Below are 26,438 nucleotides of genomic sequence, written 5' to 3' on the forward strand. Positions count from 1 at the left end.
TTCGGCCCCATATAACTCAGTCGGTGCCACAACACCCTCATACAGCCTTCTCTTTACATCCATTCTAAGCGAAAGACATCTAAACACTTTTTCCATTCCTCCCAGCACCTTTCCTACTTCATTCATTCTAAACTTCACTTCTGCATCTATTCTTCCATCCACAGCAACATGTGACCCTAAATATTTAAAACACTCTACCTCCTCAAGCAACTCACCATTCAAAACTATATTCATCCCCCTTCCATCTACCAACCTCGTAGACTTCATCACTTTACTCTTATTCTCATTTACTTTCAAGATCCTCCTTTCACACACCCTTCCAAACTCCTTTACCAACTGTCTTAATCTCTCCTCTGAATCAGCCACCAGTGCAGTATCATCTGCAAACAGCAGCTGCTTCAGATTCCACTCTCCACCATCAACATTCACCAGACTCAGACCTCCACCTAAAACTCTTATTCACCTCCCTTACAACACCATCCATATAAATATTAAACAACCAAGTGACATCACACATCCCTGTCGTAGCCCCACTCTCACAGGAAACCAATCACTCACAGCATTTCCCACTCTTACACATGCTCTACTATTTACATAAAAACTTTTCACCCCTTTCAGTAGCCTACCATCAAGTCCATACAATCTTAAAACAGTCCACAAAGCTTCCCTATCAATTCTATCATACACTTTCTCTAAATCCACGAATGCCCAAAACACATCCTTGCCTTTCGCTAAATACTTTTCACACACTTGTTTCACAGCAAACACCTGATCCACACATCCTCTCCCTCTCCTAAAGCCACACTGCTCATCACCAATTACTCCCTCTGCACCCTCTCTAACTCACTTAATTAACACTCTACCATACACCTTACCTACAACACACAACAGACTTATACCCCTAAAGCTAGTACATTCATACTTATTACCCTTGCCTTTATACAACAGGACCACACAAGCACTTGCCCAGTCAACTGGCACCATACCTTTCACAAAGCACACATTCAACAATGTTACTAACCAGTCAACAATAGTCACTCCACCACCCTTCAGGCATTCCACAGCACACCCATCCATATCCACAGCTTTCCCTTTTTTCATCTCCTTTGCTGCCTCCTCCACTTCTTCCTTCATGATCAAAGAATCATTCAACTCTCCCAACACATTTATTCCTTGCACCCTTCCATCCGCAACAATCTCAGCCACCCTTTAAAGTAAAGGTGTATTAAATTACATGAAAATATGGTACTATAAATAAGTTTCAAAATATTACAAAAGGATTTATTACCAACAATGCCATGCAAATTACACAACAATCTCAAGCAACAGCTATTCACATCTGTTAATAATTATGCAGTCATGTTCCAGCATGTAGCTAACAATAAGCAAGTACCTGTACTGCATACTTATAGATGGAAATGCTTCAAAGAGGCACAGATCATCTAAGGGAACATAGTCTGCTCACAGTTTCAAAAATTTCTGTCAGGCAAAGTCTTGTATAATCAAGAATGTAACACTGTCACTAGTACATAACTACTGTATATATATATATATATCTCATCAGCCATTTGAGTATCCACTGCAGGACTGGCCAATCCCGACCGAAGTGGGGACGATACAGCCAATGTATCTCTACCAAGTGGCTTAGGCTGTCTGGCAGAGATTGTATGTTGGGTGAGAAGTGCTTGTAAGTGTAATTGTAGTGTTGGAGTGGCTTTGGATGTGTGTGTAGTCCGTGAACCAAGTGTAATCGGCCCGCGCAAGCCGAGTGGGTGCAAGCATACTTTATAGTAAGCGACACTGGTTCAATACGTGGCCAGGTGAACACTCCCAAAGTTTATTACCCTGGCAGGACGCGAACCCAGGTTGACCAGTGTACGAAATGCACACTCTACCACTGTACCACAGAGGCTCCATATATATATATATATATATATATATATATATATATGTACTGTATATATATATATATATATATATATATATATATATATATATATATATATATATAAAGCCCCAAACAGTACTTTATATGGACTAAATCTTAATTGTGTTCATCTAAGTTAGCTAGAAATGTGTGTATGCTGAAGCACTGTACTGTATCTGGTACTTCATCATGATTAAAGAGTTTCCAGTTACATAAAAAGTATAAAGGATAAAAAAGTATAAAGGATCTTTCTATAGATCATGATACTGTTCATTCTTGCAACCCCCTCCCCATTCCCTATGGCAGAGGTTAAATAATCGGCTGCTCTGACCATGACTATTGCTAGGAATCTACTGTTTTCCTCTACTATATATAATATATATATATATATATATATATATATATATATATATATATATACAGTATATATATATATGTATATATCTATCCCATTGGATCCTGGTGTCCCGAGTATTGGACAGAACTGGGATTTTTCAAGTCTTTATAAAGTAGGGAACCCCCGGGTAGGGACCAAGGAGCTTCATGACTATGAGCTGATAGGTGGAGGCCAGTACGCTTAGAACCCTCCCAGTGCAGTGCCTAGCCCAGCACCCCTGGGATCCAATGGGTTAATGACTGGCAAACCTATCAGTCTCTTTAACCCATTGGAGCCCGGTGTCCCGAGTATTGGACAGAACTGGGATTTTTCAAGTCTTTATAACGTAGGGAACCCCCGAGGTAGGGACCTAGGAGCTTCGCGACTAAGAGCCGATAGGCGGAGAGCGGTACACTTAGTACCCTCCCAGTGCAGTGCCTCGCCCAGCACCCCTGGGATCCAATGGGATATATATATATATATATATATATATATATATGTATATTGCCAGACGCCATAATCCCGTAAGGGGTGGCCATTTGACTTTGAGTTACTTGTTTTACGGAGAGGGGCACTAACCCTCCACCAACCCACTTGCTGACACGTAGGGAGCACGTATGGTTTGGTTATATGGTTACCACCCAGCGTTGTAAATTATTTCTTGGCTTACAGGAAACCATTTGGCTTGTCACTCAATGTAAAGCCACCTGTAAAGGAAAGAAAAGCAATATGAAGTGACAGGAAAGATGGGAGAAATAAGAAGAGAGGAGGGCAGGCACAGAAAAAGAATGATAAAGACTAAGGAAGAAGTAGGCAGCACTACATCAAGTGAGTGGATGATTATATCTATCTATCTATCTATCTATATATATTTATTTATACACAGTAATCTCTGTAATAACTGGATGCCCAATTCCCGACACCCCAATTTCCGGACATTTTGGGCCCGAGCCTTCAGAACCCAAAAATGTCCAAAAAATGTTAAAAAGCAAAAAACAAATCTGACATTTTCAACCGTACTTTGAACTTGGCGCTCAGCACCAAACAGCTGTGTTTTCGTACATAGTAGGGCAGCCCTCTACTTCCTCCCCTCCCCAGTTATTGCCTAACTACCGTCCTGACTAGACGCTCGTCGCAATGGCTGCCACAAGTGCTCGTTTTTTAATAATAAATAGTGAATAAACTGCAATACCTTGCCACTAGACCACATAAGAATTTACAGTGTTGTGCTGTGTTAAGAAATTAGAATTCAGAGTGCAAAGGATTAGGTGCAGAGTGCAAACTGGCATGTTGCAACTGGCGTGGTGAAAGTAAGAACAGAATGTGCAGTGTTAAACAGTTATAATTCACAGTGCAAAGGACTGAGTGCAGCACAACACTGGATTACTGTACGTGCTTCAAGAACCATTTCACCACTGCCAGAGCCTTAGAGGAGGCGGGTTAATCTTCGTAACAGCTACGGACGTGTTGTAAGTATCCTGTACACCGCTAAATATTTTCCATACTCACTTCTAATTTCTCATTCTCTGGTTCCTTTTCATTCATTTCATGCTTTCTGTCCCTTATTTGTGTGAATAGGGTCTTAAATAGGTGCTATGCATGTCCAGTGGGGAGTTATGTAGGTGGTTTTCTGAGTTAGGCCGGGTTAGGGTTCATAAGTACCTGTCCAGGAGGCATTTTCCCCATTCCCGGACAAACCCATCTTCCGGACATGCCTTTGGCTCTATTACATAGGTTATCGAATGGATTACTGTATATCATCATCATCATCCGGACCTCCTTTCCCACCCTAGGGTAGGGTGAGGAGTAGCAATGTCCAGACAGCCCAAATTTGCCCAATCCAATGGACCACGCTTCCATTCACTCATCATTCAAGTCCCTAGAATCCTGGCTCTATTTGATACACCAAAAACATTCACCATGGTTTGTAGCTTCACATAAACGTATCCGATAGAGTCAATCCGGATGCTGTCACATTAAAATTGTGTACCAAATCCCTGATCATGCGCTGCTCCTCACAATGTTCATCCAGCCAGCTCGATCTCCTGTCAGTCCCCTAGCCTCATCGACTTCCAAACCTCTCTTCCTCACGCACTCATCTGCCATATCCCTCCATCTTCTCCTTGGCCTACCTTGCCTCCTCCCTCCTTCAAATTTGCTCAGATATACTTTTTCACCACTCTATTGTTATACATTCTCTCCACATGACCATAACAATTTAGTACACTCTCTTCGATTCTGGTGTCTACAGACTTCCTCACTCCACATCTTCCATGAATCACATTATTTCGTATTCTATCCACTCTCTGTACTCCACATACATTCCTCAGCAGTCCCATCCCCACTGTTCTCATGCCTGACTTTTCATTTTCATGCCACATCATATCTCACATCCATAAGTTAAAAGCTGGCACTAACACTCCCTCGTCTAAGCCTCGTGCACCTGCAACACTCAAGTCTCTGTTTCTTATCAAGGCCTTCATTGCACCAGCTACTTTTCTTCCTTGTGTCACTCTACTTTCCACTTCTTTTACACATTTTCCTCTCTTTTCTATCACTGTACCCAGGTATTTGAACTCTCACCAATTCCAGTCTCTCTCCATTCACTGTAACAATGCACTGGGAGTCACCTTCTCTCTCAGTAACCACCACTTTACTCTTTTCTACATCTATTCTCAAGGTACAATGCTCACAGACATCAGCAAAACTCTACACTAGTCTACCAAGTTCTTGTCCGGTATTTGCAAGTAGTACTGTATCATCACCATACAACAAATTTGAGATATTCCATCCATCACCATTCATAACCAACATCATCCCCCTCTCCATTATTCGTATATATAAGGTACTGTACAATGCTCACAGACATCAGCAAAGCTCTGCACTAGTCTACCAAGTTCTCATCTGGTATTTGCAAAGTTATCCCTGTACTATCTGGATGCCCACTTTCCGGACACCCCACTTACCGGACATTGCAGGCCTGGACCTTCGGAACCCAAAAATGGCCAAAAAAAGAAAAAATGCCCCCCAAATCCGAATTTTTTTCCCACTCGTAATTTGAAATTGCCGCGCAGCACCAAACAGCTGCTTACACCACGGGCCCTTCATCCTTTCCTTCCTCCCCCCCTCCCCCCTCCCCTGTCAGGGTTGACATTTGGTATTTTTCATTATCAAATGTAGGCCAATTTGGTAATAGAAAATTCGTTTGGTAATGAATCAGAATAATGCATTACCAAACGGATTTTTCACATATATGAGGATACACAGGATGGAGATGGTGGATTGTTTGCTCTCTCTGATTAATCTGCTAGCCTACATAGTGTGAAAATAATCAACATGCTGTTAACTATAAGGAGAGTGATTACATGTATTTCCACCAGAGCGACTTGGAGGCGTTTTGTCTGCAGCCACCCTTTGCGGGATTAGGGCATCGGGCTATAGATAGATAGATAGATAATTAGGGAAGAATAAATGCTAGCTTTATGAATTTGGTAATGAAGAGTTAAATTTGGTAATGAAAATTGAGGAGTTTGGTATTGTGGCCGTTGCAATCTGGCAACTCTGTTTCCCCGTCACCAACACTCCCAACAGTTACTGCCTAACTTCGATCGCGAGTAGATGCTTATCCTAGTGAATGCCACACATGCTCATTTTTGTGAATAAACAGTGAATAAACTGCAATACCTCACCACTTGACCACATGGGAATTTACAGTGTTGTGCAGTGTTAAGAAATTAGAATTTAGAGTGCAAAGGATTAACTGTGGAGTGCAAATTGGCAGTTGAAACTGGCGGTTGAAACTGGCATGGTGCAGTTAAGAACAATGTGCAGTGTTAAACAATTATAACTCACAATGCAAAGAATTAAGTGCAGCACAACACTGGATTACTGCACATGCTTCAAGAGCATTTTCACCACTGCCAAAGCCTTAGAGAAGGCAGCCACAGACGTGCTGTAAGTACCCTGGCTGAGGTACAGTCACTTCTAATTCCTCATTCTTTGGTTCCTTTTCATTCATTTCATGCTTTATGTCCATTATTGGTGTGAAAAGGGTCTGAAATAGGTTTAAATAGGTGCTATACTTGTCCAGTTGGGACTTGTATAGGTGTTTTTCTGAGTCAGGCTTGGTTAGGATCCATAAGTACAAGTCCAGGAGGCTGGGGTCCACTTTCCGGACGGGACCACTTTCCGGACATGCTTTTGGCTCTATTACATCGGATAGTGGAGGGATTACTGTATTACAGCATCATCAGCATACAACAAATTGAGATACAAACACCATCCCCCTCTCCATTACTCATATACTTGTACATATATATATATATATATATATATATGGTGAGAGAGGATAGTGTTTGGAAACTCCCTGTACTGTTGTTTGCAGATGATACTGTGTTGTTGAGTGAAGACGAAGGAGAGCTGCAAGGCTTGGTGGATGAGTTTGGGAGAGTGTGTAAGAAACGGAATCTAAAGGTGAATGTAGGGAAGAGTAAAGTGATGGTCTTTGAGAGAGGTGAAGTCAGTGAATGTACAGCGAGGTTGGATGGTGAGGAACTGGAAAATGTGAGTACGTTTAAGTACTTGGGTAGTGTGATGAGTAAGGATGGAGGTTTGGAGGGTGAAGTGCTTGAAAGGGTACAGCAGGGAAGAAAGGTTGCTGGTTCCTTGAAAGCAGTGATAAGAAACAGGGAAGTGAGCATGGAAGTGAAAAAGTTACTACATGACAGTATTGTGATACCAACTCTAACGTACGGAAGTGAAGCTTGGACGTTGTTGGAAGGACACAAGTCAAGAGTGAGAGCAGTGGAAATAAGTTATTTAAGAGGAGCCTGTGGAGTCACATGGAGAGACAGGCTGACGAATGAGGATATAAAGGAGCGTTGTGGTGTTGATGTGGATGTGATAGGAAGCGTTGTGAGGAACACACTGAGGTGGTTTGGCCATGTGGAGAGGATGGAGGGTGAAAGACTGACGAAGAGAGTGTGTGTGAGTGAGGTGGAGGGGGAAAGAGGGAGGGGGAGGCCGAGGATGAGATGGAGGGATGGGGTGGAGAGGTATATGAGAGAGGGGGGTGTGAGCTGGGAGCAGGGGAGTGAAATGGCGGGGGACAGGGCGACTTGGAGGCGATTTGTTTGTGGCCACCCCAAACGGGATTGAGGCGTCTGGCAATAGATAGATATATATATATATATATATATATATATATATATATATATATATATATATATATACTTATAAAACTATGAAAATGAAGCTCTTAACCTCTCATTAAATTGAATATTTGTGGTGTATATACAGTGCAGAGGTTCTATTAAAAGATGGAATTCATGTGCAGTGCCTGCTTTACTATTTAACTACAGTTAACCACGAGGTTCAAAACAATTCCATAAAAACTGTGCACACAAACCAAACAATGCACGAGTTGCAAATACAGTATGAAACTTGTCATTATTATAATGCTAATCCATAGTCCCACATGCAAATGGGGTGGGAAAATACACAGCTAACTTATTGTATAGTATATACCGAGGATAACATAGGGTTATTTTCACTGAAAATCTGTATTCTTCAGATCTTTATATGAGTGAGATATAAATAGGCAAATGTGAACCTGAAATTTCAATTTTAGGTAACAATAGATTACTACCAAAACCAAAAAGAAGCCTTTCCTTGTCTGTAGTCCTTGTTATCGCTCACCTTTAGATGGCTGAGCAATAATGTTTTTGCCTGTGTGTGTGTGTGTGTGTGTGTGTGTGTGTGTGTGTGTGTGTGTGTGTGTGTGTGTGTGTGTGTGTGTGTGTGTTCCCATTATCTCATGAACAGCTTGAGCTATCAACATGAAACCTTCAGGGCCAAGGTCAAGGTCACCAAAATGGCTGCCAAAGGTCAACCAGTTTTTATCACCTGCCTTTAGTGCCATTACAGTATATCTCACGAACAGCTTGAGCTATCAACATGAAAACTTCAGAGTATCAAGATATGGCCAAAATCTTGGATGAGTTTGAAAATAGGCATGGGGTCAAGGTCAAGGTCACCAAAATCGCTGCCAAAGGAACTAGTTTTTCTCGCCTGCCTTTAGTACCATTATATCTCATAAATGGCCTGAGCTATCTACATGAAACCTTCAGGGCATCAAGATAAGGCCAAAATCTTGGACTTGGCGAACAGCATATTCTGGCAGGAGATTAGCATTCAGCTCCCGAATGCTTTTCTCTCATATTACATACAGTATTTTCTTCTGATCATTATTTAAGTGTCAGATATCATATACCTTTGCTAATGAAGCAGTACAGTGATATGATTAAAGTCAGTTAACAGAAATTACTGTATTTAACAAGGCTGGACTGCTGAGTTGTGTGGCTCCAATAAAATAATAATTCAACTAAAGAACATAAAAGCATCTATTGCCAACTCCCCAGTAAAAACCAGTACAACTAGGCTACAAAGAAACAAATGTTGACCACCTGACTACTTTCTCCACTGTCTCACCACAACACTGACAAGAGAATGCCCCATCAGTTGGAGGAGCCAAGTAGGGAAGTATGAAATGTAATTCAGCATTATCTTTTACTGCACTATCCTGTATTGTTACTCTGATTTCCTGTATCAGTATTTTACACTACTTCTAACTTTCTTCTGAAACCAATCATTGCTGTTATCTGTCCACACTAGATAAGCATATAAACCATCTTTTATGAAAAAAAATATTTGAAGCAATCCATGCAATAAATAAATGGAGGGGCAGGGAAGGGAAAAAGTATTGAGAGAAAAAATATCATGCTAAAATAAAAACTTCTGCTGTAATTAAATTAATGTTAAGGTTTTAGAGGCATCAAAATAATAGCAGCTCTCCATTTGGAGGGTATCCTGAATGCCTCTGCCATTCTGTGGTTTGCTGGTACAGTGCCATATCTCATTATGGATACAACAATGCCCTTGTCCTTTGACAAGGGCATTGTTGTATCTGTTGCCACAGTTAAATAACTTCATATTGTGATTTGGTCTATATGTACATCCCCTCTAATGTTTTTCATACTCAAGTGGACCAACACACACACATATACCTGTACTGTACTGTACATATGCAAGGATAAAAACGTAACTTCCATCTACCTTTAGTGGTGGAGGTTATGATGTGCTGCTTCAGTACCTTCACAGCTAGTACAGGCACTATGCTCCAGAAATAACATTAGTTATCAGAGATGGAACTCAACCCTGGCTAAATATCGACCTTCTCACAGGGCCCTGTACATGGTCAATCATGTTCACACAATCATGGTGACTGCAAGCATAACCATTATGAATGGGTGTTACTGATGTCTTGCACAAATGGCTTAGAAGTATCCAACATGGTTTGATAATTTTCTTGTCAATCATGACACTTGTACAATCATATCTGATGGTGTATGGGAATGACTATGTAACCATGTCCCTATTAAAGGGTCTCATGTGTGAATTTTGGTCTTGTCTAATGCAGCCCTTCATCTGTACTATTCTTTTTCCTTTTCTCTTGGGCTCTATGGTCTCTAAAGCAAGAACTATTGCTGTACATATATGTGTGGCCTCAGTATTCAATTTTATGAAGTGTCCTAAATACAATAACTGAAGATTGTACAATCTCGTTACTAGTGTCTGGCACAATAACCATGACTGCACAATCAATACTGACCATGTGTGGGACTCTTTATACTGACACTAGCACCAGCTCTGAAATCAGGTGTAATGTCATACTGGAGCAGCATAATTACCAGAGCACAATCAATCAATCAATCATTTCCTGTGGCACCCTCGGGGATGCATAGGGCCTCGATGAACTCACACCACCACATCCTATCTTGTGCTAACTCCTCAAGATCTCCCCAACACTCATCTCCAGCTTCCCGTCTCATTGTCCTCACCCACGTCTCTTTTGGCCTTCCTCTACCTCTCCTACCAGAGCACACTGCTACTTTATTACCAAACATTCATGTGGCAGATTCCTTGCTGACTTCCAAAACTGATCCCTTTTGTTTATGTGACAACTGAATATTACATCATCTAGTAAGACAGAACAATAGTCTCAGTTAATTCCTCATAAGGCTGCAAAAGGACACAAGTTTTCTCTATAGTTTCACTAAATATATCCTACATCATGAAATTTTGACATTCTTCTCTGATACCTATTCATCACTGATACATCAATGAGCCAGTTGTTTGAATTTTCACTGCCACTGTGTTGCAGTCCTGGCAGTGTCAACGGTGAAAAAGAATAAGTGTAATGTCAACTGTACCATTTTTTTTCATTCATTGCCAGACGCCATGTATCCCAAACGAGGCGGCCAAGGGCTTAGAGTTAATTGTTTTACAGGGAGGGGCACTAATCCTCCACCAACCCCACTTGACAACTGTACCAAATGAGGGAAAATCTCCCTCCCACAATTAAATAATATGAAAGGAAACCGGACAAATTCTGGAGTGACTAGGAAATTATCTATAACTATGAGATTGCACTGAAGGCCACCAAAAAGTACACCAGCAGGATAAGCAAGTCTTTCAATTTACAAGAGACTTTAGACATACAGTACAGTATAAGCTTGTGCTGACGTCCTATGTCCTGGAAACTCACAAGTAAGCCTAATTCTAAGTAATGAGTATCATGACCAGTGAATATCCCTGTTGAAATAACATACATGGCTCTTCTTGCATATTTTATCCTGCAAGATCCCTACAGTCCAACCAAAAGATAAACCTTTCACAATTAGGTTTAGCGTGGTCAAAATTCTTAAATACTCGTTCCTTATTTCACATTAATAAGAGTCACTAAGTACTGAGAAACACTTTATGGTTATGTCCAAAAATGCCTAAAAAAAAAAAAAAAAAAAAAAAAAAAAATCTAATAAGCTCTCACTTGGTGAGCTTACTTTAAACATATTCAACTTCAAACCTAAAACAAATAAAATGTAGGAAAATCATGTGAACACATGTAAGTGTACCCAAATTTTCATATCTTGCCAAAAAGGTTTCATATTTCATATCTGTAATACTCATGGTAAACAATCACATTATTTCTAATTTCTGTAATTACGTACTGTGAAATACCACGCTGAGTACACCGCTTCCCGTCCGAGCAGCGAAGTTAAGCAACGTTGGGTCTAGTTAGTACTTGGATGGGTGACCGCCTGGGAACACCAGATGCTGTTTGGCATAACGTTCTCCCTACGTGTCATGTGGGGTTGGTGGAGGATTAGTGCCCCTCCCTGTAAAACAATTAACTCTAAGCCCTTGGCCACCCCGTTTAGGATACGTGGCGTCTGGCAATGAATGAATGAATGAACGTACTGTGAAGACTGCAGCCACCTGTTACTTGGAAACCCTTTACAGTAGTTTTTTGCACAACCGCTGAAACACCGTGCGACGAAATATTCTTGCCCGAAAGCCTTAGTCTAATGTAAACAAATGGTTAACGAGAAGGCCTTCTTCGGCAATGAAATATTTCGGGACTTATTTGCTCCTCTAACCCGGCGGTTCTCAGACTTTAAAAAGTATATTTCGAGACTTCGCGACCCACAGGGTAAAGAGAGAGAGAGAGTAACCGGCAGCCTATATAGCCTATCGAAGTTATTATATGCTAATAGTGTAATAAGGATAATTACAATTTCAATTTAGTAACAGGGAAGAAAGGTTGCTGGTTCCTTGAAAGCAGTGATAAGAAACAGGGAAGTAAGCATGGAAGTTACTACATGACAGTATTGTGATACCAACTCTAACGTATGGAAGTGAAGCTTGGACGTTGTTGGAAGGACACAAGAGTGAGAGCAGTAGAAATGAGTTATTTAAAGAGGAGCCTGTGGAGCCACATGGAGAGACAGGCTGACAAATGAGGATATAAAGGAGCCGTATGGTGTCGATGTGGATGTGATAAGAAGTGTTAGGAGGAACACACTGAGGTGGTTTGGCCATGTGGAGAGGATGGAGGGTGAGAGACTGACGAGGAGAGTGTATGTGAGTGCGGTGGAGGGGGAGAGAGAGAGGGGGAGGCCGAGGATGAGATGGAGGGATGGAGTGGAGAGGTATATGACTGAGAGGGGTGTGAGTTGGGAGCAGGGCAGTGAAATGGCGGGGGACAGGGCGACGTGGAGGCGATTTGTTTGTGGCCACCCCGTACGGGATTGAGGCGTCTGGCAATAGATAGATAGAAAGATTTAGTAAATGAAATACACTGAAAGCATTAGGCCTATTCTATGTCCCTGTGACTCATCAAAACTCCCCTCGCGACCCACCTTTGGGTCGCGACCCATAATTTGAGAATCACTGCTCTAACCTTTAGATATGTGACATCTCACCTTAAAAAAAAAAAAAAAAAAAAAAAATCGTTTGGCAATAGCCAGAATAACTGTAAATGAGGTGAGGCAGACACATCCTACGGCGGTGATCTGAAACTTTCAAGTCTCTCGTTCCTTATCAGATACGCTCGTTAGGTCTTTGTACAGAAATGGAAGGAACACTGGGAAATACAAAAAAATTATGGTCACGCGTACCGTGGTACTATTTTATATATATATATATATATATATATATATATATATATATATATATATATATATATATATATATATATACTGTATATATAATGTTTCTGATATGAACGTTTCTCTAACCCACAAAGTTCCAGACGAAATATTACGAACTTATCTTGGTGTGTGTGTGTGTGTGTGTGTGTGTGTGTTACCGAACCCTTAATTACTGGCAACTGCAACATCAGCATAAGAGGCAGATGCACTGACAGTGATGCGAGAGAAAGTCGAGGTGTTGTTAGTGGTATCTGTGTACAAGAATTTGTGTGTCACCAGCAGAACCAACAAGATGCTAGCATATGAAACTATAGAAACAGACATACTACCAACATACTTTATATATGTCCGCCACGGCACAGGTTGCGAATCCTAGACTCGGGGCAAATGCATCGTGCGACGAATATGCTAACCACTTAGCCACCGTAGCTTCTGGCACTAAAACTGACTGAAAATATCTCATTCAACACCAGTCAGGTTCATTTTCCAGTGTGATTTTATGTACAGTTTACGCTGTGTTCTATACCGTACAATATAGCATGGCACAACTTTGGTGTTTCATTTCTTTTTATTACGTTTCAGAGTAACCAATGTCCAGCTGCATGCATTACCTCTGCTGTAACAAACAGACCAGTAACGTGAAGGCTCCTCCTCTAGCAACCACTGTTGGTCAGCAAATATCTGGGTCACCAACAAAGAGGCAGCTCCACAAACCTATACCATTCCATCAATTAAAGGTTTTTCATAGGTATCACTAGTTTTCATAGTCACTCATAAATATCGATAAGGCTTAAAATAAGGACAAAAATCATTCCTGAGGCACGCATATATGATCGTTAAAATATATATAGATAGACTGACAAATATATATATATATATATATATATATATATATATATATATATATATATATATATATATATATATATATATGATTTAATATTGTTTTTGTTCAAAATTCACGTTACACTGGTAACAAATTCTTAATGATGTTGTGTACATTCTTCCCCACAACAGACCTCAGTAATTAATCCATATTTCACTCTACAGGCCTAATAATCACTTGAGAATCTTTTCACACACAAAGATACAAGCTTATTTGGATAATTCATCAGCTATATCTCTGACCTAGCCTGACAGCAATAATGACGGGTTAATATATGAAAAACAAAAGAACTCATCCATAAAAACGAAAGGAGGGAACTGCTAAAAAACGAAAGGGAAAACTGCAGTAACTGAAAAAAAAAGGAAATAAAAGAAAAAAGACGAAACCACTGGAGAATTAAAGCAAGCAAATCAATGAATAGAAATTGCAAAACGCACTACAGTAACAAGGTTTCTTCAAAGTACGCATAATATTTTGAACAGAAGTGACTAAAATCAATGAACAACATACAAGCGACAACAGCTAAAGGGAGGATGTCAAGACTTACCATACGTGGATTGCAGGGAGCTCAAAAATGGCTACAGTCGGGGACATCAGTTCACTTAATATTTCATCTCACTTTCACCTGCCTTTTAATATTCCTGGTCTGAGAGGTTTGGTCTCTGTCTCTGTCTCTCTCTCTCTCTCTCTCTCTCTGTTTGAGGCAGACTTCGAATAAAAATGAAGTGGACGTAGAGGAAGTAGTAGGTGAACTTTTGTCCCTGAGTGTGAGGCAACATCAAGCGTTGGTTAGAACAGATCCAAAGCGGAAATGTACAAAAGCATTTGTGCACAGCAGGGGGGTGAAAGACATGCAAGATGATTTCAACATGCAATGTTTGGGGGCATGCACACACACACACACACACACACAAAGACGTTTAAAAGCATGCTGACGCAAATTTCCAAGATGCATCAAATAAATAAATAAATAAATAAATAAAATAAAATAATCATGTAGTATAATTATTTAATCATGCAAAATATGTAAAATGCAAGTAAAATGGGATCATGCGTTCTTACGGGGAGAACCTGGATCCTCCTCTGGCAAGACTGTCGTTCCCGGCACACACTGTTGTTGCTGCTGTTGTTGTAGCTGTTGTTGTTGTTGTTGTTGTTGTAGCTGTTGTGGTTGTGGTTGTTGTGGTTGTTGTTGTGGCTGGGCGTGGGGCTGGCTGAGGGGCGGGGAGGTGGGCCCTGGGGGTAGGTAGGTGGTACTGTCTACAGGGGTGAGTTGGTTTTTGCCGCAATCTCCCAGTCTGGTTGTGGTCTGTAGGGTGTCCATGTTGAAGCAAGTCTCCACCTCCTCTTTGATAGTGATGTCTGGTTCTCCCAACAGGCTCCCACCTCCTCCCCCACCACCTCCTCCTCCTCCCCCACCAGGCCCTGCTCCCCTCATCTGCCCTCCACCAGCTAGCTCGCTCCCTCCTTCACCAGTTCTGTGCCCGAACCCGCCTTTTCCTCCTGAGGGGCGACCCGACACCATTAGTGGCCACAAGACACCCCACCCAGCCCCGCCGTACATGCAGGAAGGAGGAGACATCACACCCGACACTCACGCCATTTGATAGTCGTTTAATTTGCTGATAATTTTGAAGTGGAATGGATGAAACACTCGAATAGTTGTCAATTAATGCGTTACACGAAAATATGGCAGGGGGAACTGCAAACGTACTTAATGGACAATGTTATTCTAAAGTCGTGAATCTTGAGTCGAATAGAAGTGCGACATGCACCTCACCAGAATAAATATTTATTAACTCGATGCACGTCAAAAACCTGGCATTTGAACGGCTAATCATGTGATAAGATATACTGGTCAATCAAAATTCTATAATGGAGTGAAATACATAGTTATATAGTTAACACACTATGTGTATTCAGTCCCAGATTATGATGATAATTTGAGAATAGAACTGTTTATACATATTCAAGTAAATCACTTATTAACACGTGACTCACAGATATGCTAATATCCACAAGGAAATGGAAACATGAAATATCCCGAACGCTGTTGCGCAATACACGAAAGCGCTCGGGATATTTCGTGTTTCCATTTCCTTGTGGATATCAGCATATATATATATATATATATATATATATATATATATATATATATATATATATATATATATATATATATATAATTACACGCAGGATCATTTAGGAGCGTAATGACTGGTACACTAAAGTTACAGTCAGCAATTTTGCTAAATCAGGCGTTTGGTATTGCCTCAGCTGCAGATTCTGATAATTTGCAGCCGTGTGAACGAACCCCACATAATCTAGTACATGGGGGAGGGGGTATAAGCATCTGGCAAGAACCAGCAGATGAACAGTTAAAGTTTATGTGGAACTACATGCTCAGAATTTCAACATTCACTGCGTCAGGCTCCAATATATAGTACTATGGCCTCGCAGTTTGTCCATAAGGCAGTGGGTGTCAGCGGGTCGGGTCAGGTCTGGTACTGTCCTAGGGTACACTACCACCTCACTAGACTAACCACACGGTATAAGTGTACACTAGAAACACCACTTTATTATTGCCCACACACTGGTAGTATCTCTCCATCATATTATTTAGCTACATTATAGCATTTTAAGAAAATATACTTTTCTTCTGCATAACAAAGTAACCCTTTCTGTCAAAAGCCAGACGCTTGTATTCGCCTTTCGAGCGACTTCTTAGCCTCCAGAGACTAAAATACATGAGGATGTTTATCTTCACTGTTTAACTGTGAAGTGCTTCAGGTATTCAAGGGCTAGGATGAATATTTTAAATCCTATCTCAAAACATCTTCAAATTATGATGGCGAAGAGAAGATACCAACGTTGTCTGTATTAAAGTGGTAAGTCTAGTACACTACACCCTGTACTGTACACCCGTTCAGTCCCCCGTGGTGTTCCTATGTACTGTACACTACATTACACACGTCTGCATAATGTCTTGGTCGTTCCTGCGTGCACGTTGGGGCAGTTTATATATATAGATTCTTAGGTATACAAATTATGGTTAACTTTACATTAGATCTATTCACAAACTTTAAAATTTCCAGCTACAAGTATCCTTATAATGACGTCAACAGAAGACAGTGGACAAAGATAGTTATAAAGAAATCTGTGCACTGATAAGAAAAGGATAGGACATATACTTAAATATTTGTAAACGAGAGTGAGTGAACAGGAGTACATGAGGGTATATTTGTGCACTAGGGTCGAAGGTGTCATGTCCAGGAACACAAACAAAGAGGTGTGACTGGAACGTATTCTTGTTGACTGAACGAGCTTTCGTCATGCTTCTTCCCTGGCGATTTATTTTGTATATTACGACTGCAGATTCTCTTGTACAGTCGCCTCAAGATGTACTGGCAGAGTATCCAGAAGTTTTTGGTCAGCGACAATTCACATACAGAACAAAGTGACCAAAACATTCTGAAAATCTGCCATCGTTTCTTGGGCCGACTGTAAAAATGTTCTTCATCAGAGGTAAATTAAACCCTGAGGGGTAAAAAGAGCCATACCCCGGGGTAAATAAGTGAAATACAAAATTTTTAACACGAATAAGTTAATATTAAATGTACAAAAAATTATTCACAAACAAAAAGGTGGCTCTACATATTTAATAATGGTTATTATGCTCTCATATTCTTTGTAATAAAAGTATACTGTATAAGATCTTTTTTGTGTTTGTGTGTGGTGGTAGTTAACAGTATAGGCTAATAATGACAAACACCATGAAACAATAATGTTTTTCTTTTTTCACTATTTTTTTTAATGACTCAGGTATCTACTTGAATCAGAACATATAATCTGTACATTTTATGCCGTGGCGAAGTGCATTTGTGGATGGGGTGGGGATAAAAACTGGTCATGTCAATCGAAGTGGATAAACGAAAGAAAAAAGGCACTTTACTCATAAAAACTAATCCAATTTCTAAAAGATTTGCATAACATACGATTATTAAGGTATGACACAGAGCAAATCGCCGAGGAAGGAGCGCTACGAAGCCTCCTACGGCAACAAGAACACGTCCCATAGAGAGTGAGAGAGGAAGAGGGAAACTAAAGTGCACGGTGAACACGGTGGTGATTTTGTACAACGTATACACAAGGACACACTTACCTTCAGCCCTCTACCGGCGGGTGTATGAACCTCGCGTACATTTCTCGTGAACATAATGTGGAAATAAACTACTTGCTCTGCCCCCGTCCATTTACATATATACTTTACCCCTTCACTACGATAACGTCTTTTTTTCCTTTCAAACCCTTCAACCAAAGAAGTACTCTCCATTTCACTCCTGTTATCCCCAGACGATTTTATTCGGCTGAAGAGAGGGATGTTTGGAACTAGAGGGGTTAGATAAAGCTTTCCCTGACCACCTCACTACCAAAGCTCTCCTCCAGATGAACAAAATCGTCTGTAGGTAGCAATAATTAATCAAGAAAATCCCCCAATCCTTAAATAATCCCTAAATAACTCAGAATAATAAAATCCCAAGCAATCCTTAAGGTCTCAGGTCCCTCCAAAGACTTCCGAGAGAGAGAGAGAGAGAGAGAGAGAGAGAGAGAGAGAGAGAGAAGTCTGCTCTCTGGAATCTCTCTCCTTGGGATGGAGGGTCGTAGGAGTCGACTTCGTAATCCCTACACCCCCTTCGGTCTGGCAGTGACGCCCTTAAGACACCTCCCTAGACCCTTAAAAATACCTTTAAAATATTCCCTCAAACTCTCCAGCTCTGTCATGCCTCTACCTAAAAGTATCCTTGAAGCCACCCTCCTTAAAAAAAAGTCTCTCGCCGTTTCAGAATATTAAGTCCACAGATTTCCCCAACAAACCGCCAAATTCCATCCACATGCCACCACAATCCAACCACAAGTCACCACAATCCCTCCACAAGCCACCACAATCCCCCAGAATCCTTAAAAAAAAAAAAAAAAAAAAAACTAAAGCCCTCCAAAATCCCCCAAATCCTCCAGACTCACTCAGATACAACTAGCAACATAAGCCCGAGTCGAACAGAGGTTTGAGTGATGGAGTCGACCTAATAACCCCTAACACCAGCAGACCCTTCCATCCAGCACTGATATCTTTCACAAATCTCCAGAAATCCCTAAAAACCCCTAACAAATTCGAAACAGTGCGTAGCTATCCGTACCTGTCTAAAAAAAAAAAAAAAAGAACACATCTCTCTAACGCCTTTCTAAAAAAAAAAAAAAAAAAAAAAAAAAATCTTTGTCAGAACCTCCTCCCAAGTTCGCAGAACTCCGCCAGAGGCCAGCACAAACCCTGCAAAAGTCACTAGAAACCCTACAAACCCTAATCCCTTAAAATCCCTCCCAAATCCCTAAAATCCCGGCGACTCACCCGAAGACACAACCGGCGACATGGCTCCTGAGTCGGGCAGGGGTTCCAGCGAGGTCTGCCTGGGGTCGAAGGTGGTGGAGTCGACCACGTAGTCCGGGTTCATGCTGAAGGGGCCGGTCGGGGTGGTGGTCTGCGGGATGTAGCTGTACCCGGACGACGTGAATGACACGATATCCGAACCGAAGTACCTATAGCGGGGACAAAATAAAAAGGGGGTTGTACTTAGAAGAAATGGGAGAGAAAGACAAGACACGAAAGAACAATAAGTAAAATGTACAGGTGGCTTCTAAGAAGGCAAACAACAGACAGGCGCGCGCGCGCGAGCACGCACGCATGCACCGAGACTATCAGTCAAGGATGTACATACATTGGCTAGGCAGTACTTTGGAAGGTTAGGGCATTACTTACACAGTTTGGGTTGTTGTACGTAAGCTGGTGCGTATATGTCTGATGTTGTGTATTGGCTAAGCACTAGTTATGATGCCCGTGAACTAGTTACATATTTGTTGTGGTGTACCTACGATGGCTGGGCACTACCTACACATGTTGGGTGTGTTGTACTTACGGTGGTGTGTATATATCTGAGGATGTGGGTGTGGGGGGCTCGTACATGGAGGAGTCAGGGGACGTCTCTTGGCCAGTGACGCCCACCATCTGAGCGGCGGCCTTGTGGTACCGCACCTCGTCCTCGACCTTCTCACGCTGCTTCTTGCTCATGCGACCGAACTTCACTGCTGCAGGGTGAGAGAAAAAGGACGAGAGTGAGTAAGAGAGAAGAAAAGAATGAGGCGGGGAGTCTACCTAACTTAATACACAAATTACCACAGCTACACCTCGCCCTCCACCTTCCCACGCTGCTTCTTGCTTATATGTTCGAATTACTGAGGAAGAGAGATGGGTTAAAGGGAGTGATGCTGTCAGGAAAACCGAGGCAAAAGGAGTAACAGCATTAAATCAACACGAGTCTAGATTTCAGAACGCCGTGATGCTTCCAAAAAGAATTACTTTATATCCACACACTAAAATCATGAGGATACACACAATGAACTCAATTTCAGTCTGTGGGCATGTTTCCCCCATGAGATGAAAGGAACCGAGTCTATTCCTTTTATCTATCACTGGCCACTTCCCCTCGGTATTATTTCTGGCTACCCCAAGATGATTCTATTGAGCTTGCACGTGAAATCAAAGTCGTGAAGGAATGAGCGAGGGAGGGCTGGAAAACAGTAGTAAAACAAAACAAAACAAAAGAGTGAGAATAGGAGTCACTCTACCAACACATCCTCGCAGAATTTAACCTTATCCAACCTTTTCTCAGTGTCTTGATTTTAAGGAGAGAAATTGAGCCTGTCGTTGGGTGTGGGAGAGAAGGCGGTATGGATGAGTGGTGGAAACGATGATAAATAGTGCTGAAGATCGTTACCTGAACAGACTTAACCTTCTGTGTTACCTGTTCCTCACCGACGGGGGAGGAGAAAGAAAAATGGGGAAAAATGACAAAACAAAGAAATATGTGGTGGGGAGAGAGAGAGAGAGAGAGAGAGAGAGAGAGAGAGAGAGAGAGAGAGAGAGAAGGGGAACGGAGGGATGGAAAGGGGATATCCCATTGGAGAAAGGAAGACAGCGACCTAACCTACCCTAACCTAACCTACCCTAGCCCAGTCTAACCTAACCCGACCTTCCCTGAACAACACTCTCATTACACACACACACACACACACACACACACACACACACATTGCCTCAAATGCAGTTACAGGGAATTTATTTATGGTAGCTAATTCTCTCTCTCTCTCTCTCTCTCTCTCTCTCTCTCTCTCTCTCTCTCTCTCTCTCAAGCACAATCCGCTATCAGTACTGTCCTCGTTACTGCCATATGCCTCTTAACTTTCAATTTCATCCCTATCATTTTATCGGACATGACCCTTCCAGTCACCCCCCCCCCCACATCCCTGTCTCTTATCTCTGTAGACTTCCATGTACGTATAGCTGTGTGCGTTCGGGGATGATGTGCACCCATGTAGATATGTGTACACCTGTATTTCCAAGACAGGCGGATCTTTGTTTACATTTTCGCGCGCGTTCGTGGATGTAGTACACCTGCGTCCGCATGCATGAATCCGACTTAGAGATTCTTATGTATGTTTGGTGGGTACTTTCATGTGTTTTGTGTGCGTGTGTGCGTGTGACTGCTTGTATAACATCTCACCACGCGCACGCACATAGACATACACATTCACTGACCCCAATAAACTTTCTTATCTCTTTATCATATCTCAAGCATTTGTCTTCTCCTTCTGGGAACCATCCAAACACTTTTCCTGCCTCTCAAGTCTTCCACTCTCACTCTCATGCGCAGAAAGAAAGAGAGAGAGAGAGAGAGAGAGAGAGGGAGAGAGAGATTCTTCCTCTCCCGAATTTCCTTGGTATATTCCTCTCCCGAATTTCCTATATTCCTCTCTCGTAGGAACTGCCTAATATTTCTCCCTTTATGAAATTCCTCAGTATATCCTCTCTTAAAATATCTAAACAACTTATACTCTCTCTCTCTCTCTCTCTCTCTCTCTCTCTCTCTCTCTCACCAGTAATCCTCGTGGTCTTATCAGTCACAACAATACTGCAACAGGCCGTGACGTCAGAGATAACAGCGCTGGAAGCAGGTCAAACCCCCACCTCGCATGACCCCTGATAACACTGATAGCAACGCGGAGGGGGGGTGAAACAAGAGGGGGGGTAGGGTTGAAACAAGGGAGGGTTAGATTGAAACAGGAGGTATATATTTTTACTATTTTTTTTTACAATATTTCTACGAACGACGTTATTATTAAAAAATGGTGTATATTGGAAAGTGGGATTTTGTTTTGCATTATTTATTTATTTAACAATTTATTCAAGTAATTTATATCATGTAGCTACATATGTACTTAAACAATTTACTTGTTATACTTATTTTTCTTCATTAATACCGTATATTTTCGTCCTTTTATATATATATATATATATATATATATATATATATATATATATTTTACCAATTTCACTCACTTAAAATCTAGGTATTTATCTACAGATTTATTTCCACATTTTTTTAATTGGTTTTCGTTCATTCTTCCTTTCTTTTATTTATCCTTTATTTGGTTTTATTTTCTTTCTCTTTCTTTTTTTTTTTTTATTTGGCTTTATTCTCTTTCTTCCTTTCTTTTATCTACTTTTGTATTTATTTCATATTTATAGATGAGCCGTGAACCTCCACCATGCGAATTAAATTTTGCAAAGGTCTATAAGGAGTGGACCTGTGTATTTTCAATGTATCCGACTCTGGCCACAGATTCGTTAGCCCGTTCGCTGAGGTCCTCCACCCTCACATATCAACTCCTCCTCCTCCTCCCCCTCCTCTTCCTCCTCCTCCTCCATGCATCGTGCCATATACCCTCACATACCACCAGCTCCCGGCTCGATCTCTCCCATCTTTGACGTTTGCCAGGTTACGCAGGGAAGACGTGGGTAAAAGGGGAGGTGATATCAAAGGGTTAAGGAGGAAGAGGTAATTAAGAAAACTGTGAGAAGGAATAAGCTAATAAGGAACTACAAGTAAGTGATGATGTTAAAAATTACATTATAGGAGGAGGAGGAGGAGGAGGAGAAGGAGGAGGAGGAGGAGGAGGAGGAGGTGGAGGAGGAGGAGGAGGAGGAGGAGGAGGAGGAGGAGGTGGAGGAGGAGGAGATCCAGAACGACGACTGTATCCATGACAACAGTAATAAAATAATAACAATGATACCAATACTACTACTACTACTACTAATAATAATAATAATAATAATAATAATAATAATAATAAATAGGTAACATAAAAAAAAAAAAACAGCACCAACTACCACTAATATAACTAATACTACCACCACTACTACCACAACTACTACCACTACCACTACTACCACTCCCAGCACCTAACTTCAAAGCCCTACCAAAGAAACTAACCCTGAAAGAAAATAAATAAATAAATAAACAAATAAAAACGTTAATAATCCTGTACATTATTTTGTCTCAGTCACCTCTCGAATTTTTTTTTCTTTTCTTTCTCTTTTTCCTCCTTCCTCCATTTTTCCCATTTTCCTTGATTTTTCCTCTTCTCTCCATTGTCTTCTGTTTTCTCCCCTTTTTCTTCTTTTTCGGTTTTCCCTTTTTCTCCTCTTTCCTTCAATTTTCTCTCCATTTTTCTCTACACTCTACTTTCCTCCACCCCACCATTTTCTCTCTCTCCTTCCTCTTTCCGCCTCTTCCCTCTACTTTTCCTCTTTCCTCCACATTTTCCTCTCTACTCTTCCTCTTCTCTCCACTCCATCCTTCCACTCTCTTCTCCTTCTCCTCCCTCTTAGTATGGCTAGGAAGCTTACTAACACCTCTTCCTTACCGATTTATTTCTGATTCAGCTTCCTTACTATATTCTTGTGTGTTATTCATGCAGTCTGTGTCGATACTGAAAAGACATAAGAAGCAAACCAAGGGATGCTAATGAGTAGTTAGGAAAGTAAATCGCTTAGGAAGATGTGTTAGGGAGCCTCCTTACCCCACGAGGACACGGGGCTAAGATATCCTCATCGTGACAGTATTAAATGTATCTTTTTCTCAACATTCCCTCTAGCATATTATACACTCAGTCAAAAAAAATTATCTTTGCAAATATCCGTCCTCCCATTTTCAAACCATGAACGAAACACACACACACACACACACACACACACACACACACACACACACACACACACACACACACACACACACACACACACAGACGCAACTGCAGTATATACAACAATTATGAACTATCCATTCTGAAATATTTGTCTTTAGAGATAAAAAAAAGAAATTCGAAAATCAACATCGCTCACTGTGAAACCATGCATCACCTGAGTAAGTTTTTTTTTTTTTTTTTTGGTTTTTGGTTTTATTTTTTTGTCTACCCCTCCATCTTATCTATATATTGCCTCTTCTTGGTAACCCACTTCAGACGACTCTCCAACATGTAGTCTTTCTTCCATCTTATCTTTCCAGTAAAACACACACACACAAAAATCCCCCCCCCCGTCTCTCTCTCTCTCTCTCTCTCTCTCTCTCTCTCTCTCTCTCTCTCTCGGGGAAGTCACAACGGGGCTAGGACAAGGATAGGACGAAAACAAGGCACAGAACGCGAAACACATAAGGTTGGGGGTAGTTGTGTGTGTGTGTGTGTGTGTGTGTGTGTGTGTGTGTGTGTGTGTGTGTGTGTGTGTGTGTGTGTGTGTGTGTGTGTGTGTGTGTGTGTGTGTGTGTGTGTGTGTGTGTGTGTGTGTGTGTGTGTGTCTGTGTGTGTGTGTGTGTGTACTGGTATTAGTTTGTAAGCGATCACCTAGCAAACTCAACGGCAGTCAGCAAATGTCAATCCTCTTCCAAAGCATCCTCTGAGTCTCTACACTGTGGTCCCACCCCTCCTTTGAACTCCCCTCCCTGTCCCCCTTCCTTCCTTCTTCCCATTCCTCCTGATTTTCTTCCCTCTCCCTTCCCTTCCCTCCTCCCTTTGACTCCCTTCCTCTCCTCCCTTTGATATCCCTCCATGTTCCCCTCCTTCTCCTTCCTTCTTCCCCCCTCTCCTCCTCTTTTCCGTCCTTCTCCCTTCTCCGGTGAACCCCCTTGCAGCCTCCCTCTCCCCTCCTTCCGACCCCATCCCATTACTCTCTCTTCCCCTCCGACACGCCCCCAACTCACTCACTCCTCCCATTTTCTGCTCTCTACCCTCTTTTTCTTCCCCTTCCCCCCTTGACCTCCCGCTGACCCCGCCCTGGACCCCCGCCAACCCGCCCCACTGACCCTGACCCCTTGACCCCCAACCCCCCCCCCGGCAAGGTAAAAGACTCCACCTTAAGGACGCTTTTTCTAAGGGCTCACTCCTCGGGTTGTTGTTCTTGTTGTTGTTGATGTACCTACTGTTGTTATTTCTGCTGTTCTCGCTATTGTTGTTGTTGTTGTTGTTGTTGTTGTTGTTGGTGGTGGTGGTGGTGGTGGTGGTCTCATATTTTACTTCCCACATCTCGGTAATACCATCTGTATCTTGATCTCCATATTTCCTATTGATGTATATTTTTTGTCAGTCTGTCTACCTGTCAACTTACATATTTCCAGGTACCTGACTTACCTCTGCGTCTATCTATCTGTCTATCTAGCTAACTGATTAACTATATTTGTTAGTCTTTCAATTTACCCTAATCTAGCAACTTAACTCAATTTCAAATCAATCAATCAGTCTCCATCCACCTACCGATCTATCTGTCTATCTATCTATCTCAGTCTATCAATCAGCCACTCAATCTCTTCCTATCTATTTCCCACATTTCTTCACTCCACATCAACCCACCTTCCCACACGCACACACTTTCCCCTTCTGAGCGATAGTGTTCATTTCCACACCAGTATTTATCGCTCACCTTCGTAGGCTGCTTCGTGTGTCATTCGGGATTGTGATTAAGTTAAGTTACACGTGACTTTCGTACACAGTGTGCGTACATGTGGTTACGTACATGTGTGGGTGTTGTAATGCTGGCCCAGTTTTGTGTGTGTATTATTACTTTTAACACATGCATGGGTGTATGTATATATAAACACACACACACACACACACACACACACACACACACACACACACAGCTTAGTGTTCACAGGAGACGGGATGTTTGATATTTTTGAATTATAATAACTACTTTAGGTATTCGTGTTAACATTCATTCAGGTTTTTTGACCAATTACGTACTGCTTCTCATTATTTTCCTGTATGGCGTATTGCCGGAAGGTTTGGAGGGTGGGGAGAGAGCCTTAAAAAAAAAAAATCCTTCTCTTGTAGTTCTATAATTTGGGTATAATTAAGTATTTGTATTAAGATCAGACTATCTCGCTGGGACCGTACTGTTTATTGTCTGTGTATCTGTGTAACGCTCTCTCTCTCTCTCTCTCTCATCACCTCGCTATCTACCTCCATCACTAAGGAGTATACTCCAATGTGTCTATCACTGAGTATACCTGAGAGCAAATATATCAGTGTGTGTGTGTGTGAGATAAGATAAGAGGCGTCACGTGACAGATTTCTGGTCATTACCCTCACTCTCTCTCTCTCGCCCTCTCTCACTTGGACTTGCTCTCTTTCCAGCTCTCCTCTCGTACTTACTCTCACTGGCTCTCTGTCATTCCCCTCGCTCTCTTTAGTAGCTGATCTCTCTCTCTCTCTCTCTCTCTCTCTCTCTCTCGCATTCATTTTCTCACTATCTCA

The 26,438-nt window shown here is 41.6% G+C and overlaps 1 protein-coding gene and 1 pseudogene across 1 annotated transcript in view; one reads left to right on the top strand and one right to left on the bottom strand.

Annotated features, from left to right (window-relative positions):
* The window catches only part of Hr3 (nuclear hormone receptor 3 ROR-beta), a 142,496-nt gene that overhangs the window by 20,371 nt on the left and 95,687 nt on the right, over positions 1–26,438 (bottom strand). Inside the window, exons 3-5 of the mRNA XM_080286192.1 lie at positions 19,709–19,877; positions 19,144–19,331; positions 14,802–15,242 (exon numbers count right to left, since the gene is read on the bottom strand). Of these exons, the coding sequence (XP_080142318.1) occupies positions 14,802–15,242; positions 19,144–19,331; positions 19,709–19,877 (798 nt within the window). The remainder of the gene's footprint in view (positions 1–14,801; positions 15,243–19,143; positions 19,332–19,708; positions 19,878–26,438) is intronic.
* On the top strand, positions 11,366–11,486 carry LOC145417645 (5S ribosomal RNA; annotated as a pseudogene).

Source organism: Coenobita brevimanus, chromosome 110, assembly GCF_032717465.1.
Source record: "Coenobita brevimanus isolate Jiangsu-jjx chromosome 110, ASM3271746v2, whole genome shotgun sequence".
Taxonomy (NCBI): domain Eukaryota; kingdom Metazoa; phylum Arthropoda; class Malacostraca; order Decapoda; family Coenobitidae; genus Coenobita; species Coenobita brevimanus.